Raw genomic sequence first — 20141 nt, forward strand, 5'->3', positions numbered from 1 at the left:
GAATTTCTTCCATTCCTGTGGTATCATTCCTGAGCTGAGACTCAAGTTATACAAACATGCGAAAGGCATAGCCAAATCAGCTGAACATTCCTTTAGCAAACAACTACAATCATTACAGTTACAAAAAGTTACAATCGACGAACCATCATGATATGTGGCACATCCACCGATATGCAGTGTTGAAATTTGATGAAGGGGGGACACAATGCTTTCACTTGCTCTGTCAGATGGCTAGGGCGGTGAATGTGTTTAAAAGCTACACGAAAGTCTCTTTCCAGTTATTCAGCTTCAATCCTTAATTGACTCTTATATTACTATCAAAGATAATGTAATTAAGACTTTGTTTCATCTGTTCTCTCCATATGAATTTCAATAAAGTGTTAACAATTACCAGTTCGTGTACTGAACAGAAATCTAGCAGGGATTTATTATCATTATTATTGCTTTGAACATTCTCCAAAATATGGGCCTGTAAATGAAACTCATGTTACCACAGAGAAAAACCTTTCTACATTCATATGAAACTTGTTTACTCACCTCCAGTTGAGAACCTTTTATAAGTGTTCCTCATATCTAGACAGGATTTGAACTTGTCTTTTTCATAGGATCTTGAATTCGGTTGCACTATGGAGATTCTTTTATCTGCATTTATTTGTTTTGTAATTTTTGCTTCATGTTTGTTTCATGTCATTTGTATTTTACTGATACTAAGATTTTTTTTTTAGGCAAAAAATAAAAATAAACTAATTATTAAGAAATAGTTTTCAATCATTTCTGCTTATAGTGAAAAATGCCATAAATTTACAATACATAAATTTCTGAAACTGAAGTAGTACTATAAAGCACAAGTACTATATTTTGCATTCAAAGTTCAATCCTCATCACTAGCTTCAGCAAGAACTTCATCAGGATCAGGAGCCATAGATGTGTATTCTGTAGCTTGTGACAATCCCAGGAATGCTGAGCGGAACTTAAAAGAATAAAATGAAAGCATGTTTATATATATATATATAAACAGTACTAGCAGAATAATAAAATAAAACTAGAGTAGTATTCATATCACATGTTAACAAACTAGAAATGTTTGTAACTAAAATATTTCAGGAAGAATTCTTCTGTAGGTATATCCAGTTTCCCAATGATGATGATAGAAAATGATTCTCTCAAGGATACCATTCTCTGTTCTCGCATCATGCCACTCTCCCAGTAAGGCATGATGCCAGAACAGAGAATGGTATCCTTGAGAGAATCATTTTCTATCATCATCATTGGGAAACTGGATATACCTACAGAAGAATTCTTCCTGAAATATTTTAGTTGTTATTAACATTTCTAGTTTGTTAACGTGTGATATGAATACTACTCTAGTTTTATTTTATTATTTTGCTAGTACTCAATGTTTTGTGATATTGTGTATACTCCAATAAACATCTTATTAAGGAAGCTTTTATTCTATGCTAAAAGCACACTATGTTTTCAAAAAAATAAAAAATAAAAAATCTTACATTTATTTACACACTGATATCACATTCAAACTGGCATAGATTTAAAAAGTTGTGCTAATTAGAAGTTTTACTGATATAATTTTTAAAATACAAAAATAGTGCTATGGCATATTAAGATTTATATTTTTTATAGAGAGGAAGAAAAACAATGCATTTCCCTTGTTTGATGTGCTGCAAGACCAGATAAGGGATTTCCAAACATTATTCAAAATGAAATTGTGATTTATAGTCAAGCTGTTATACAAGTGAATTACTTTGCTTGACTGTATGAAAGAAAAGAGAGAGAGTGGAACTTATTTTTAGGATAAGACATTAAAACTATACATCAATCGATTTCAGTTTCCTGTGGAGATATTGAGCAGCAAACGCTGACTTAACCTCTTTAAGTGTGAGAGACAACACTACATTGTTCACTTGCACATGAATTTTTTAATTTCTCCCAGTGTAAACTATGCAACTCTTATTACTTGTGAATAGTAAATTTTATGCAGATACCAGGATATTTAAAGAAAGTTACAATGTCTTTTTACAGATCTAAGGTTTTGAATTTCTGATCTGGTTTATGAAGAAGGTTATCATTTGTATGTGTCTCGTAGTACAGAATTGATGGATTCTGAGATTATAGATGCACTTTTTGTGTAATCGATAATAGTGAACTGGGTGTAAGAAAGGAATAGTAACAAGTTATTGAATTATTTTCTAGTGGTGAACATTATACATACAGCATTTTAATTTTCCTGCTATCCTGGCAAGAAACATTTCCTTTGCTAACCCTTCCTCAGCCATTCCATTAAAATGATCATATTATACACCTTGGATTAATTCTGCTCGCAAATTCCTGATAGTAACAATGTCAAGTTCCTTTCTAATATCCGCATTTTTAATATGATTCTGTTCATTCCCCTAATCTTTTGGGCAACTCTCATATTTGTGGTCTCTAGCCTTTAATCAAGTGTTTTATTTCTAATCCAGCTCTTAGATCCATAAATTAAATTTAGTTTTGAACACTATCTTGTCTTGTCAGGTGTCATCTACTTCTAGGAGGTTGACTACCATGAACTTCCATGTACAGTTTTGTGATTCTCTTACATTCTTCATAAGAATGCAAGACAAAAAAGATCCAATCCGTTCTTTGTCTTCCTCTTCTTCCTTGTATCACTTCTAAAAGTGTTTTTTGTAGGAATTCATGCCTTGGTATGTGACCAAAGTAGGTGATTTTCCTTTTCTTAATGGTTTTCAAGTCCTATCTTCTCCGATCATCTCTAATATCTCTAAATTAGTTTTTTTTTTTTTTTTTTTTTTTTTTTTTGGCAGTCCATGGGACTCTAAGGATTCTTCTGAGGATCCAAAATTCAAAGGCTTTAGTTTATTTTCACAATATTTTGATATTGTCCAGGTTTCTGCTCCATATAGCATTGACCATATGTAGCATTTGGACAGCCTAATTCTTGTTTTCGTGTGAATTTCCCTTGCAGTCAGAGTGTTTTTCATGCTAATGAAAGTTGATCTAGTAATTTCTATCCTTAATATTTCCTCATGAGATTTTCCATTCTCTGTAATTAGTTGACCTAAAAATATATAACTCTCTACTTAATCTAAGCTATATTTCCTCTGATCTTAATATTTATATTGGGTATTTTCTTTTTTTTTTCTCTTGCAGTAAGCATGTTTTTTTTTAAGTCTAAATTAAGTCCATATTTTTCACTTAGTTTCAGCATCTCTTCCAATAGGTTTTGAAGATCTTTATTTTTAGCCAGCGGTGCTGTATCATCTGCATATCTTAAGTTATTTATATTTCTGACTCCTTTATATTCTGGTAATTGCTGGAAGATATTTTCACAACAGGAGAAAGAACACAGGCTTGTCTGACACCCTTATTTACTGGGAATTCCTCTGAGGTTTCTCCTGATATTTTTATTGAGGCAGTTTGCTCCCAATATATATTTATCAGTAATCTGGTATCTTTACCATCTACTCCTAATTTTTTTATGCATTCTATTAGTTGTTCATGTTCAATAAAACATAAGTAGACTTCTCTTCTCCAGATATCTTTCTATAATAGTCCTAACATGAAGAGTCCTTCTCGAGTACCTTTATTTTCCTGAAAACCAGACTGTGTTTCATTAATTTCCAATTTGATTTTATGTTTATTTCTTTCTAGGATGATATATAACAACTTTTGCCATCTGACTGATTGTTCTGTATTTTTCACATTTGTCTTAGATTTTTTAGGTATTGGTAGGAATGTCGAGTGCTTAAAATCTTTTGGCAGGTGTCCAGTTTCATATATCTTGTTACATATGTCAGTCAGTAATTTTATAGCCTTCTGCCATAATTCCATCCATTCCTGGAGCTTTTCCTGGTTTCAACTTCCTAATGATATTTGTTACTTCCCAGATAAGAATAGTAGTCCCTACAAATTTTCTTGCAACGGCTTATCTATTCTATCATGATTATAGAGTTCCTTTAAATACTCTACCCATCTATCTTTTATTTTGTCTTTCTCCATTAGAATGTCCACTGGCATCTTCAATGCAATGAGAGCCTACCCTTTTCCAAGATTTGTTAGTTAGCGCCTAACTTTTTCATGAAGTTCTCATGAAAAAGCTCAATTTCTTTGCATTTGTTGTTGAGCTATATTCTTTTGCAATCCTACATTCTTTCTTGATCTCCTTGTTGAAATTCTTATATTCAGGATGATTTTTGTGTCTTGTTCTTTCCTCCATCATTTTTAGTATCTTGTAGTTGTGTGTGAACATTATACAGCTAGTTTAAAGTTTTGACTAATATCTCTCTCTCTCTTATTCCATATAAATTTATTCAGTTGACTTCCTACCACACATGCTAATTCTGTTGCCTTTTTCCATATTTACTTTGCTTTATGCAAATTATGCCTAAATAGTTGATATGATTTACTTCTTCTATAGATTCTCTGTTCAGGATGCAGTTAATGTTTTCAATGTTTGTGTTTACTTTTATGGTCTGTCTTTTTATTGATGATTTTCATACCAATTTTATTACAACAGTTATTCAATTTAGTTAGCAAATCCTGCAGACTTCTACTGTATTTATTTATTTAGGAGTACAACTTGATCTGTATAAAGTATGGAGCTGAGTTGATTATCTCCAATTTTCATATCAGAACTAATGCCACTTTCCTTCATACTGTGATCCATATAGATCAGGGGTCGGCAACCTTTTTGGGGTGAAGAGCCATTTTTAAAATTATATCTGTTAAAAAAAATTAGGGAGCCACACGGTTTTTTTTTTTTTTTTTTTTTTTTTTTTTTACAGTAACACATTATCATACTTGTAAAACACAACACAGGGGGTGACACATCACGTGAAATTATATGATATTTTAAAATATTAAATAATTAAAACAAAGATTTCCTTCTTCTTACAAAAGCATATGTATAAAATCCAATAACACACCTATTTCTTTAATTTTTTTAATTTAAAATATCTTCTTAGTGCAACTTTTGGTGTTGAACTTCTTCGGATAGTTTCTCAATATGCAGCGAATAATTTTCATTTTCAAACATGATGAAAGACTCACGTTGTTTAGTTGGTTTCTCAACTTACTTTTAATAAAAGTCATATTAGAAAATATTTGCTCACACAAATATGTCTATCCGAAAATCGATAGAAGTCCAAATGCGTATGTTTTTAACTGAATGCAAGTCTGGTAAACCATTCCACGTGTCAAATACAATCTGATCTTGCTTTTTTAAGACCTTCTATTTCAGACCATTTGTGTTGTATTGCAAGGGTAGATTTTTGTCTTTCCAACTCCTCTAGGTCAGCTTTAAGATTTCTAAATTTTGAATTCCACAAATCCTTGGTTTTCAGGTCCTCTAACTCAAGTTGAAATGCAGCCTCATCAATTCCAGCAAAAGGTGAAAAATTTAATTCGTCAGGATTAATTTCAAGTGATCGCATTAAAAATGACATAGTTGCCTTGTTCTTTCTAAACTTCTCATTAAATTCAGATTGCATATTTACCACAGTTTCTTTGAAAAAGGTTAAATTTATGGAATTATCAGCTTGTTCTTGTTGATATTTCTTCAACATAGGAAAATGTAATAATGTGCCTTTCTCTAAGTCTGTCGCAAACAAATATAATTTTTGTTCAAACGAAATCACTTCTTCTAAAAGCAAAACTGCTGTATTTCCCTTTCCCTGTAGTTTCTTATTTAGTGCATTTAAATGGGAAGTCATATCCACCATGAAGTAGAATTTTTGTAACCAATGAATATCTTCTGTGCATATTAGGTCCTTTTGTCTTAGAAACGACTGAACCTCTCCAAGGCAGGTGGCAAATCGCATCAACACCGCACCTCTGGAAAGCCATCTTATTCTGTTATGCAAAAGAAGATCGGAATATTTGCAATTGATTTCTTTAAGAAGTTCACAAAATTTCCGATGATGTAGCGGTATTGCCATTATTTTGTTAACAATTTCTACAACCAAATCCATCACTACTGTTATCTCTTTTGGAAAAATATGTGCACAAAGTATCTCTTGATGGATTATTCAGTGAAAGGAAAACACGTCATGTAAAATTTGTTTTTTAAATAAAGAAACAAAACCTTTTTTTGTACCTTTCATGCTTGGCGCCCCATCGGTCGCAATAGATATTATTTTGTTAATATTGATACCCTTACTTTTCAAGCAAGTGATAACAGCAGATTCAATGTCTTCTCCACGAGTTTGTCCTGTAAGTGGCAGCATATTGAGTAATTCTTCTGAGGTCCTTGAGAGTTTGTATCTACAAATAAGTACAATCTGTGCAATATCATCCACATCACATGATTCATCACAGGCAGTGGAGAATCCTGGTGTTGAATTTAGATCTGTAACCTGCTGATTTGTTATATCTTCTGCCATTCGTATAGTTCTGTCCCTTACAATCTTAGCAATAATGGCATGTCTTTTATTTTTGTAATTATTTCCACTTTTTTTTTTTAAATTGCAGAAAAAAATATTCGGACATGTTAATAAAACATTCTTTCACATATTCGTCATCTGTAAAAGGTTTTCCTTGTTTAACAACTTCTTGAGCAGCCACAAAACTAGCAATAGTTGTATTTCTTGATGCTTTTATCCATTTGGAAAATGAACATTTAGTTAGGTTTACTTTGCCTTGCAGCTCTTCTACTGCCTTTTTTCTTTCATCTCCCCGTGGATATGCTTTGTCAAATGTATCGTGTTTATTTAAAATGTCTTTGTATATTTGATTTTTTATTGTTTGAAAGCTTTTCATGGCATATTAAACACATTGGAAATCCTGCTGTATTTGCTATAAATGCGTAGGCTTCAGTCCATTCACTTTTAAACTCCAGATTTTCTTGTTCTATCTTTCTCTTCTTTGCTGACATTTTAAATACTATAAAAATATTTTTATTCTGTTAATATTTAATTTAATGTTACAATATTCACGTTACCTAACACAATCACCAGTAAATAAAAGCACGACAACGTCCACTACAAAACCTTTACTTATTTTAACAAAGTGAGCAATTTACAGACCACACCTGCACTATATGCAAAGACAATGGGCATGTTCAGACAGGCAAACGTTACCGTAGCGCTACATGTGCTAGCCTAGCGTGATGTCATAAATGTGTCCGAGCCAACTGCTCGATCATAGCGCTACCGTAGCGATCGCCATTCGCTACAAATTAAATTAATTTGTAGTGATTAATTTTCGCTACAAAGTAGCACTCTGCCTGGCTGATTGCGCCCAATGTAAACTGACGTTTTTTGAGTATCAACATATGGTTAGGGGTCATTTGACCTACAAAATATTTCTTTTTACTTCTATGTTTAGATAGATCGTTTAATAATGAAAAGAGCTGCATGCAGCTCTTTTCATTATTAAATGAATGAATGAATTCAAAGAGTTGCTGACCACTGATATAGATGATAAATAACAGTGGAGATAACATGCATACTAGTCTCATACTGGATTTAACATCAAATGTCTGCCTGTATCTCACTCAGCAATGAAAACATAGCTGAAAACGACATGAATCTAAAGCCTCAAAAAAATTCCTCCACTTCTTTTAATAGAGCCTTCTGCTGGACCATAGGCACAAATTAAGTCTCACTGTCCAATTCCCCATTTTGATGTATGCCCACATCACTCTGCTTGATATTGCCTGCCATCGAGAAGCTTATTATTGTGTGTAGTGTTGAATACTATAGCATACTTTCTCCTTTCCTTGATCATTATTGCAGGAACATAACCTCCTCTAATGGTTATTTAGAAGAATCTCATGTTTTTGTCTTCTATGTTTCAGTAACACCAGTTATGTCAACCTGATACTTCTGCCAGGTTCCACCTCTTTACCATTGATGCCTCTTATGCTTATGGTGCCAATCTTAAATTCTGCAGATGGTGATTTAGAATTTATTCCAGTAGCAGCTTTTCACTTTTCTCAGGTTCCCTGATGAAAATAGTAGGGGCCTTATTAAACCAAGCAAAGCCCCAGCCAGAATGAAATTCCATCATTTTGTAATTTGCTTTTAAGCCAGTTTCATTTTCTAATTCCCAAATTGTCAGCTCATTCTCATTTATTCAATATCCTAGCAGATATCTATTAACAGAAAAATGAGGACTGAACATTAGATCAAAAGTTCCAATCAGTTTTCTACATTCTTTAAGAGGGCTATGTGGAAATCTCCTATCTAGTTTTGACTAGATAGGAGATGGCTGCCACCACCCCTACAATGACCTTAGATGGCTGCCACCACCCCTACAATTCACCATAATTATTTTTTCTGGACTGGAACTGCATGTCTTGTTTCACCTATATATACAAGGGCTGTTCAATAAGTAATAAGACTAATTTTACTGTCACGAAACCACTCATCACAATATTAATTTCTTTGGAATAAAGAAATGTTGCTGTCTGTATTAACAAAAGAGGTTGATAGATGGTATATACGGGCTGATATGACAGAGTGTCACGTGACTAAACGCAAGCTTGTTTTGGCGCGCCTATGAACCTCAATAAAGGTCAAAACCGGTCTGGGTAGTAGTCTGCATATTGCTAAGGTTGCTAATTTAGCAACCTTAGCAATATGTCCTCTAAACTTTAACTCTCTGTCTAGCACCACTCCTAAATCTCTAGCTTCATCTATTTCCAGGAGAACAGTGCCATCAATGTGATACACAGCTTGTAATCTATTTATCCCTGAATGCATAAGTTCACATTTCTCAACATTAATCTGACACCCATTAACTTTTGTCCATACTGACAGCCTATTTAAATAAATTAAAGATAAAAAAAATTATATACTTGGTTTAATCCTTTATCCCAGTGTAAGCAAACAAAGTTTGCACCTGAAGTATTTTCAGGACTGGGGTAACTCGTATAAGGAAACTAAGACTTCACATCACTTGCCCTAGTATCCCATAATGCAAAGTACATCTCCTTGCGGACATGTATATTGCTATGCATTATGGGAAGGGTCACTACCCAGACCAGTTTCGACCGTTATTGAGGTCTCTTCAGTAGGAGCCAGACCCAGAGGTGATGCTAAGGTTGAAGTAATGCAGAAGTCATATTTTCATATACGAGTTGCCAAAAGGTGTCACATCTTATCATTAAATTACTCTAGATTAGAAAAAGTTGTTGGAAGTTTTTTCACTTAGTTTAATCCTTTATCCAAGTGTAAGCAAACAAAGTTTGCAGCTGAAGTATTTTCAGGACTGGGGTAACTCGTATAAGGAAGCTAAGACTTCACATCACTTGCCCTAGTATCCCATAATGCAAAGCACATCTCCTTGTGGAAATGTATATTGCTATGCATTATGGAAAGGGTTACTACCCAGACCGGTTTTGACCTTTATTGAGGTCTCTTCAGTGAGAGCAAGACCCAGAGGTGATACTAAGGTTGAGGTAATGTTGAAGTCATATTTCTGTTTGCTTACACTTGGATATAGGATTAAGCCAACTATAGAATTTCTTGGTATCTTTAATTTATAATATAACCAAGTGAAAAAACTTTCAACAACTAACTATCTCTAATCCAGACTATTTTAATAACAAGGTGTGACACCTTTTGACAAGTCATATATGAAAATATGACTTCTGCATTTCTTCAACATTAGTATCACCTCTGGGGCTGACTCCCATTGAAGCGACTTCAATAAAGGTTGAAACCGATCTGGGTAGTGACCCTTCCCATAATGCATAGCAATATACATGTCCGCAAGGAGATGTGCTTTGCATTATGGGATACTAGGGCAAGTGATGTGAAGTCTTAGCTTCCTTATACGAGTTACCCCAGTCCTGAAAATACTTCAGGTTCAAACTTTGTAGTGACTTGGATAAAGGATTAAACCAAATGAAAAAACTTCCAAAGCCTATTTAAATCTAACTGCAAGCTCTCCACATTGCCTTGATTAACTATTACTCTAACTAATTTCACATTATGAGCAAACAACTGAATTATTTCCTATAAAAATTATGTACAAATTAAACAGCAATGGTCCCAGCACGGAACCTTGTGGCACACCACTAGTCACCTGTTTTTGCTTTGATTCTGCCCATCCATATACCACTTTTTGATATCTGTCCAGCAGCCACCCTCTTATTCACTTAACCAGTGTCATATCCATCCCCATTTATTCTAATTTGCATAACAGTGTTCCATGTGGTATTCTGTCAAATGTCTTTGCAAAAATCCAACCAAATCATTGTGTAGCCATTTCCTTTATCCAATTCAGCTGTTACTCTATTATAAAAAGTTTATAAATTACTAAGGCATGACCGACCCTTCACAAAGCCATGTTGACCCTCATACAGTATCATATTTTTATGATACTGTATTACCCATTCTTGAATTCTCTTTTTTACCAATTTTTCTAGTACAGTACTTTTATCACCATGCCTGAGATACTAATTGGTCTATAATTTGCTACTGTAGTCTCTGAACCTCCTTTATGCAAGGAATAATTTTGCCCTCCCTTGGAATTCTGCCAGAGCTGAGACTTAAATTAAACAGCTTTGTCAAAGGCATTGCCAATTCCCTTGCACATTCTCACAAAACCGCAGCTAATATCCCATCTAATCCCACAGCTGTATTTACATTGAGATTCTGCAATATCCTAAGAACCTCCAATTCATCCACCTCTATTCCCACATTAGTGTCTGTCACATAGATTAAAGTAACCTCACTAAGACAATATATGCTTGCAAAGTGGTCATTCAGTAAATCAAGTATTTTATCTGCTTCTGTCTCCTCGTGACCCTCATCACTCATTAAGGTTAATCTTCCTCTTACTTGCCGCATAATGAAAGAACTTTTGGGGTTTTCCTTTGGCCTGCTTGGCTAAATTCTTCGCATAATCTGATTTTGCCTTCCTTGCCATTTTGGTAATCTTTCTTGCCTGAGCCTTATACTGTTCATGAGTTTGCTGGTCACCTTTCTGTTTATATACCCTCCACAGCATTTTCTTCTTCTACAGCTCATTTTTAATGATATTAGAGAACTATATTTCATGAATACAAAAAAACTGAAACAATTCAGTAAATCAAGTATTTTATCTGCTTCTGTCTCCTCGTGACCCTCATCACTCATTAAGGTTAATCTTCCTCTTACTTGCCACATAACGAAAGAACTTTTGGGGTTTTCCTTTGGCCTGCTTGGCTAAATTCTTCGCATAATCTGATTTTGCCTTCCTTGCCATTTTGGTAATCTTTCTTGCCTGAGCCTTATACTGTTCATGAGTTTGCTGGTCACCTTTCTGTTTATATACCCTCCACAGCATTTTCTTCTTCTACAGCTCGTGTTTAATGATATTAGAGAACTATATTTCATGAATACAAAAAAACTGAAACAGGGAAATGATTTGAGTACATGCAACAAGCACATATTACAGTATTTAAGTGGTAGCTGCTAGTGCTGTAACCTCACAAGCAAAACACAGGGTAATTAAAACTTCTCCCACTTATCAGTCTCTAAAAATCTCTAACAGTTATTAAAAGTGAAGTGCGCTGCTTAATTAATACTAAGACAGGTATAGGTAGGAAATAAATTAGAAGTTTATGTGTTGATGAAATTGGAAAGCTGTTTATACAAGGAGAATTATAGGAGATATAGCAGTGCTGAGAGGAAAACTCTCTTGGAGCAAACTAATCTCTGAGCAAATATTGTTTGTTATACAATGAGTAGCTTTACTAAAAGAGAAAAGCACATTTCCAAAGCAGTGAAATATTCTTTTATTGTAATTTTATGTGCTAAAAATACAGAAGCCTTGAAATAGGCACTTGGTAGTTTTCATTTGATATATATATATATATATATACGGGGTGTCCCAAAATTCAAACAAGAAGTAATTTTGATAGAAAACACAGGTTTTTAATTAAAAATTCTAATTTCTTATTGATTCATAAAGTATACAGTATAGGGTTATGAATCAATAAGAAATTAGAATTTTTAATTCTAATTTCTTATCGATTCATAACCCTTTAACATATCGGTAAATGGCCTCCATGGCTTTGCTGGCACATACACACTCTTATGTCAAAATTTTCCATGGCCGTTTTGCATAAATGTGGCTGAATTTCGTTGATACAGCGCTCAATTTCCTCCTTCAAGGCGTGGGTGGTCGTAGGCTTGTTGGCATAAACCTTAAACTTCAAAAAACCCCCAAAGAAAAAAGTCCAACGGCGTTCAGTCACATGATCTGGGCGGCCAATTCTGATCACCAAAACGGGAAATTACACGACCAGGAAATGACTCATGTAGTAATTGATTTGTTTCTCGGGCTGTATGGCATGTGGTACCATCTTGTTGAAACCACGTCGTCCACATCCATATCTTGCAATTTAGGCACAAAAAACTGGATTATCATGTCGCGATAGCGAGCACCATCAACTGCTATTGCCTTACAGCCACATTTTCGAAGAACAATGGACTGATGATGCCTCCAGCCCAAAATCTGCACCAAACAGTGACACATTGTGGATGCATTTGTTTCTCAACAATCACTCATGGATTTTCTGAACCCCAAATGCGACAATTTTGTCGATTAACGAAGCCATCAAGATGAAAATGTGCCTCATCGCTGAAGATGATTTTGTTCGAATCATAAGCATCCACTTGTTGTTCCATAATCCATTCAACGAACTCTCTTCGCTGTGTGTGGTCATTTTTAATAACCTTGAACTGTCAGCTGTCACGTCTTTTTTTTCTCGTTGGCAACACTTTACCGCACAAATGGCACTAAATTTAAATCTTGCGTGAATTTTGGGACACCCTATATATACACACACTATCTGATCAAAAGTATCCGGACACCTACTCGAAACTGTAATCACTTTCCCTGTGACACACTTTCCAGTAGTGGACATTAACATGGGGTGGGTCCCTTTGCTTCTATGATAGCTCTAACTCTGCCAGGGAGACTTTCTAGATGGTGGAACGTCTCTTGAGGAATGGCAGCCATTCTTCCTGAAGAGATCTAGCCAGAGCAGTTCATGATGTGGGTCGTTAGGGTCTGGAGCGAAGTCGGTGTTCTAATTCATCCCAAAGGTGTTTTGTGGGATTCAGGTCAGGGCTCTGGGCTGGCCAGTCCATTTCTGGAACATTATTGTCCACAAACCATTCCCCCACAGACCTTGCTTTATAGCAAGTAGCATTGTCATATTGATACAGACAATAGTCAGCACCGAACTGATCTTCTACCGCAATGGGTCAAAATGTCCTTGTACCCTTCCACATTTAGATTTCCATGTAGTGTTACGAGAGGTACCAGGTCCATTCCATGAAAATCACCCCCACACTATAACACCACCTCCTCAAAATTTCACTGTTGGTACTGCACATACTTGCGGGAATCATTCTCCAGGCATCGCCACTCCCAGACCCTCCCATCAGACTGCCGCATGGTAAAGCGTGATTCATCACTCCAAATCACACGTTTCAAGTTGTCCACTGTCCAGTGGTGTCACTCTTTACACCACCACAGGCAGCTGCTTGACCATGGAACTCATTCCTCTTAACTCTCGATGTATAGTCATGGTGCTGGCTGGACAGTTAGTGGCCCTGCGGAATTCCCAGGTGATTGTTTCACTCAATGTCTGGCGATTTCAAAGGAACACCTTCTTCAATGCTCGACGGTCCCTGTCTGTGGTTTTATTGTGGTTGTGCCTTCACGTTTCCACTTCACAATCACATCAACTGTTGACTTGGGCAACTTGAGGAGGGTTGAAATGTCGTGGCAACCAATAACTTTGTGCTCGATGGTCCCTGTCTGTCATTAAATGAGGCCTACCTGACTGTGGTTTTATTGTACCTTCACGTTTCCACTTCACAATCACATCACCAACTGTTGACTTGGGCAACTTGAGGAGGGTTGAAATGTCGTGGCAACCAATAACTAGTCCATGTTTGAAGTCACTGAGCTCCCTTGACTACCCATTCTGCTCGTACTTTTTACCACTGAACAACATACAGCTCCATTATCTCCTTTTATACTAGGAAGTGAGGTCATAGTGACATCTAGACAAGTTTACAAATTACAGAGGGATGTCCAGATACTTTTGATCAGATTGTGTGTGTGTGTGTGTGTGTGCGTGCGTGCAAACATAAACAAAATGTACCTAGCTCATTGGAAATTAACTGCTCACAAAAACAGACAAGGTTTTCTCCCTCTTCCATGAAAGTGGTTTTAAAAAGGCAATAAAAATAGAGACAAAGTGCTGTATTCATAAGCACAGTTTTTCTAAAAAAAAAACTGTTTGAAGATCCAAAGTACAACTAAGCAAATGAATTATTTTTTTACAACTTCTTTCTTTCCATGTATTCATTTCAATCTGAATAATTTTCGCAACCATTTCTGGTAAATAAATGAAAAAAAAAAAAAAAGGCTCTAAAGTGAAGGGATACCTCTGTCATCTTTCTAGATGAAAAATAGGGAAATATGCAGATTTAAAAAAAATGATACCACTGTTAATGATACACAAAAAAAAAAAACATATTTTACAGTTGACATAATTTAGAGGCATAAATGCATTTTCAGCAGAAGTGAGTAAGTTATATCACTTGTTTAAAAGCCTTTTTAGGAAGGCATGACTTGTACACAAAGAAGTGTTCCTGAAAATGGAACATGGAAAATTTTATTTTCAAATAAACCATTTTACCGTACTCAAAAAATAGTGGCATAGCTAAGCTAGGCTTTTAATAGCTTTTGCAAATTTGTAGCAAAGCATCTTTTATAGTGTGACAATTTCAATAAATAGCAAAATATTCTGTCCATGGCACATTTGGAAAATGTCTCAATGCCAAAGCATTCTTATGCCTCTGCAGAATAGTATTACAATAATACAATAAAAAAAATTTCACATTGATCTATGTGCCTTTAAACTCACTGCAGTATAATTTAAGTGAAACACTTCTAATACATGGATGGAAATTAAAAACATATCATGTTAAAAAAATGAGTTGAACTATCAATTTGCCCTTAAACAGCCTACACACAAAAAAACAAATTAATCAACTGATATTACGGACATCACACCTCTAGTGGCAAAACACAGAACCAGGCAGCACTGAAATTTGTAATTTGGTTATACAAGGTACAAAGTTAAATGAGGCTCAGATAATACAGGGTTCACTGTATTATGTATCATACTGAAAGAAGAAAAATCAGAAACAGTAAATGAAATAAAGAACATCTAAAGTGGATTTATGAAAAACAGCAACAAGCATCTTATAGCAGAATATTACTATAAACTTGAAAATGCAGAGAGATGTTTATTTTTATAATAATGCTGATGGCGTTCATTCAGTGTAAGAAATTAATAGAAACATTAATAAAGAAAAGAACAGACAGGAATGGTAATATTCACATATATATATATATATATATATATACAGGGTGTTCGGGATAAATTTGACATATTTATAATTAATTATATTTTTCCGTAAGTTACATGTATTAACACACACTTCTCTTCATTTAAAAGTTTGGACCCTTCTTCATTCATATACAAGATGTCAGAAAGGATGGATAGCTGGAACCCACCTGAATCATGGAAGAGAATAACTTGTATCATGATGATTCGTGCCCGCCATCAAAATAAGGATATTACGACTGCTGCCCAATGCTCCCTGAATACAGTAAAAACAATCAGGCATGAACTAGAGACTTGCAATGGTGACTACGAGGATGTAGCAAGAAGAAAGATCCCTAGCAGACGATCTGATTGCGTTCGTACAGCAGAATTCCTCGCAAATCTGCAGGAACAGGTGTTGAAGAACCCTGGCATTGGAATTCGGGCTTTGTTCGTGGAGTTGCTAACTGTAGTCAAGCCCTGGATAACAAGGGTAGCCAATGGTAGGCCGTATGTATGGCAGCAGGATTCGGCCCCTTGCCACACCTCTGGGAAAAGTCAAAAATGGTTGTCTGAAAATTTCTACGACTTCACCAGTCCAAATGTTTGGCCTCCAAACTCCCCAGACCTTAACCCCATGGATTATTTTGTATGGGGCGCAGTTGAAAAAGACACCAATCGCACTTCCAGTAATACAAAAGCCCAGTTAATGGATAAAATTAAAACAGTTTTTGCGGCCCTTCCCAGGGAGACTGTAGCATCAGCTTGTTCGAGGTTCCGAAGCAGAATTGAAGCTGTGATCGATGCTAATGGTGGTTATTTTGAGTAAATCTTGTTGATAGTATTGTAATTAACTCTGCCTGTAATGTTTTTTTGTCAATTCATTAAATTTAATAGATACAAAGAAGATTTTCTTTTTCCTTACGAAACTGTCAAATTTATCCCGAACACCCTGTATATATATATATATATATTGGAACCAAACTTCAAACATAAATATCAACAGTGAACTATCAGAAGCTTTTCAAATAAAAAAGTACTGGACAAGATTATGTGCTTTCTCTTCTTCTGTCCAATCTCTACAGTGAGAAAAACTTTTTGAAAGTATGGAAGAAATGGAGGAATAAAAATAGGATGCAGAAATATGTTTGTTATACAGATGATGCTCTATTAATTGGTGAGACAGAGAGAGAGAGAAAGACTTGCTAAATATACAAAGTAAAAAATATGGCTTTACATTAAATTTCAAAAAAAAACTGAACTTATGATAGTAATTTGGAAAAAAAAAATTATCCCAAAGTTAAAAATTAAAGTAGAAAACTAAACAAGTCAAATTCTACATTTATTTAAGACATTTAATTGCAGAGGATGGAAAATGCAAAGGAGAAGAATAAAAATAAAATTGCAAAATAAGCCTTCAACAGGATGACGAACATATTAACATCAAAAGAAATAAAACTAGATTAAGAACAATTTAATGCTTTTTTTTTTTTTTTTTTGTCTAATTTTCTCCATAGTGCAGAAACATAGACAGTAAACTTGGAAGATGGCAGAAGGGTTTATGTTTTCAAGGGAAAAATATATTTCATAATCTCATTTTTGAATAGTGCTGTTATCACATGTGAACCTCGTGCTATTTTAGGGATATGCACTGCACACAAATTTTGTGAAAGTGACCCATTATAGTGAGGGAAAATGGGAACTTCTACATTCCATCATAAACTTTAAAGGCATATTTTCTATACCTTCTAACAAAAAGGCCCCACTAAACATGGGCTCTAGATGCCGAGTTTTCTAGCCTCATGCTCAGGTTCCGATGGCAGTGCATGCATGTTCAACTCATTCCTGAAATTCATCTACATTTCCCAATGGAGCAGAGTATACCAATGATTTCAAATGATTCCACAAATAAAAATCTACATGATTTAGGTCATGCAACCAAGGAGACTATATAACTGGTCCAACTTGACCAATTCATCTTTCAGAAACCATTATACCTCTAGGCTTCATAATTGAAGTGAAGTTCCAATACAAAAAAAAACATATTTCTCCTCCAGACACCAATGAAATGTCATTGAACACATTGCAGAAGGTGTTTTCTAACACCTTCCATGATGTTTCTACCCAGTTTGGCAAGAAGCCCCAGTATAAATGTAAGCTGTTTGAAAAAAAACATATGTCTTATATCCCTGTTAATGTTTCCATAGATACCTGACTATGTATTGATGGAGAATTGTTGCTGATGTCTTGACTAAACTACACACATTATCTTTTCCTCAGTTTCTGCTGCCTTCACAGTTTTTCACCCCCCCCCACACCACAAAGTGGTGTGCGGGGGAGATGAAAAACATTTTGTGGTGTAGAAATTGTGCCATATTCACAAAGGCAGGGATGAAGACAAATGAACGTGCTTTGTGTACATTTCTTTTGGAAAGATCATGATAAAAGTGCGTACCAGTCAATTCAGTAAACACGAGCTCATGCTCCATTGCAAAACACCAACATACAGCTTAGAAACTGAAACAAAAAACAAATAGCAACTGCCTACTTGTGCAAGGCAAACCTATGAGACTGAACAGAACACTCCAGGTAGTTCTTACACGTGATTCTATTCATTTACAACCACGATTCATCTGTTACATTCATCTGCTCACGTTCTTGGCATTCATGCTGCAATTACAAAGGACTATATATCCAAAATGTGAGTTTTCTGGACCAATGTGTACTGGTAACTTTTTTCATTAGTTTTGAGGAATAGAATATGCTTAAGTGTAAGACAAGGGCAAGAAACCACTGCATGTGTGTGTGTGTGGTTATCTGACCTTTAAATAACTAAGTCCCTCACTAATTCTCAAATTGGTTACAATGTCATCTGATTCCTGGAACAGGTAATACTTAATTGTACATTCAGTTAAACACCTAGGAAACTGGTTTCCTCCCAGCACAAATAGATAATTAAGAGATTACACTGTATATTATTTCAAATTGTCCAATAAAAATGAAATTCTAATGGGGGGAGTAATCTTATCAAGCAGTCATGATTATAGGGCTAGGTTAATACCGTATTGCATTGAGTACGGTAATTTTTGTTGTTAAACTAGCCAAATGAGCATTACGCTTAACAGACTCTTATTACTGTTTACATATAGAGATGAATTCTCATTTTTGGAAGAACATTCATGATTTCTGACAAAGTTGTATTATTCAAAGCACGCTACTGAGTAGTGGTACTTCTGAACAAACATGAAGAGCATGTCAAAATAACATAGTGATTTTCTGACCATTTTAGAGTTACATGATCCATAGGTGTACTGTAATTTTGCATTGCCTAACTTTGCCACTATAAATGATTTAACTGAAATGACATAAATTTTTAACAGAGACCTAAATACAAAATTTCACTGAATTCCAACCTACCATGCAGAATTATTAAATATCAGTTTAAATAGTTAGTCAAATTTACATGCAGAAATGCACTGAGTGAAACCAATATTGAACCATGTGAAGATAATTTCTCATGTACATTTTCAATCTCAAATTTTATTATATTCCATTTGACAAGAGCAGATCTACTGCAATTAAAAAAAAAACAAAAAAAACTTTGTCTCATTACACCACTACCAATAACAAACAAAAAAGTAAATGGCCCAACAAATTTTTGTAGGGATTCCAAATACTGCACCAAACTTGAGTAAAATCTCTACTCCCAGAGTTCTGGAATAACTTGAGTGCCTATGGATGGAGTGACAGACAAATGACACTCTTAGGTGTAAGAATACAAGGATTCCTTGGACTCATATTAATTTGCTTCTATCTTTTGCCACCATTTTCATTTCAATGTAGCTGCAACATTTCTCATAAGAAAGAACCATTTTCTCCCAGTATTATTTTTGACAACACCAAAATTTCCAGACAATCTGAGATTCCTCTTCTTGGAATTACCCTGACATAAACCCATAACCATTACATCCTTAGCTTCTAAAAAACTAGGATTTCTCTTCTGCTCAAGATGTTACTTCACCCTTGAACAGCTGTTAACTTTATACAAATCACAAATCCACCCAACTATCGAATACTGCTCCCACATATGGGATGGGACCCCCAAAAGCTCCCTCAAAATGCTCAACTCAATACAGAGGAGAGCAACCTGACTTATTAATGACCAATCTCTTACCAACTCACTCCCCCACTTTCACACTGACGATCGGTCTCCGCACTATGTATTTTCCACAAATATTTCCATGGAAAATGTTCATCCAAAATAGCATCAAATTTCCCCCACTTAGTACTAAACTCGTTGGAACACGTGCAGCTGCTGCTCAACATCCCTACATAGTGCACCTTGAAATTCACAGAACAAGTTTCTCCTCCTCCTCTTCCATCCCTGCAACTGCTATACTATGGAACAGTCTTCCCCTTGATGTGTTCCCCAAGGAATACAATATACAGTCAATCAAATCTGATGTGAACAAGTACCTTCTTTCCCAACTCATACACGATACTTATGTACTATAGGTTGATCTACCAACCTCGTGTATGGGCTCAACATAAAAAAAAGCATTCTGATTTCCTAGTTTCTTATTCCAGAACTTTCTCCCTTGGTCTTCCATGCTGCCTATTACCCATCATCTCTCATTTGAATATCATTTGCTAAAAATGTTGTGCATCAGGACCTATCCATTTTCCTTTTCTATTTCCATGATCCTAATGATATTTCTGTCCTATCTGACTATTTATATCTTCACTGGTCACTCTTTCCACCCATTTTTAAGTTTCAGCATTC

At 35.2% G+C, this 20141-nt stretch overlaps 1 protein-coding gene across 4 annotated transcripts in view; it reads right to left on the reverse strand.

Annotated features, from left to right (window-relative positions):
- Positions 1–747: 747 nt before the first annotated feature.
- Positions 748–20141, reverse strand: part of Rad9 (cell cycle checkpoint control protein Rad9) — a 242435-nt gene continuing 223041 nt past the window's right edge. For all 4 annotated transcript variants that reach the window (XM_090413858.1, XM_090413854.1, XM_090413855.1 and 1 more), the window contains one exon: positions 748–970. In XM_090413858.1, the coding sequence (XP_090269984.1) occupies positions 865–970 (106 nt within the window). In that variant the 3' untranslated portion in view covers positions 748–864. The remainder of the gene's footprint in view (positions 971–20141) is intronic.

The sequence above is a fragment of the Typopeltis vanoorti genome, chromosome 24 (assembly GCF_054136105.1).
Source record: "Typopeltis vanoorti isolate ZY-2024b chromosome 24, IOZ_Tvanoo_1.0, whole genome shotgun sequence".
In the NCBI taxonomy this organism is placed as follows: Eukaryota; Metazoa; Arthropoda; class Arachnida; order Uropygi; family Thelyphonidae; genus Typopeltis; species Typopeltis vanoorti.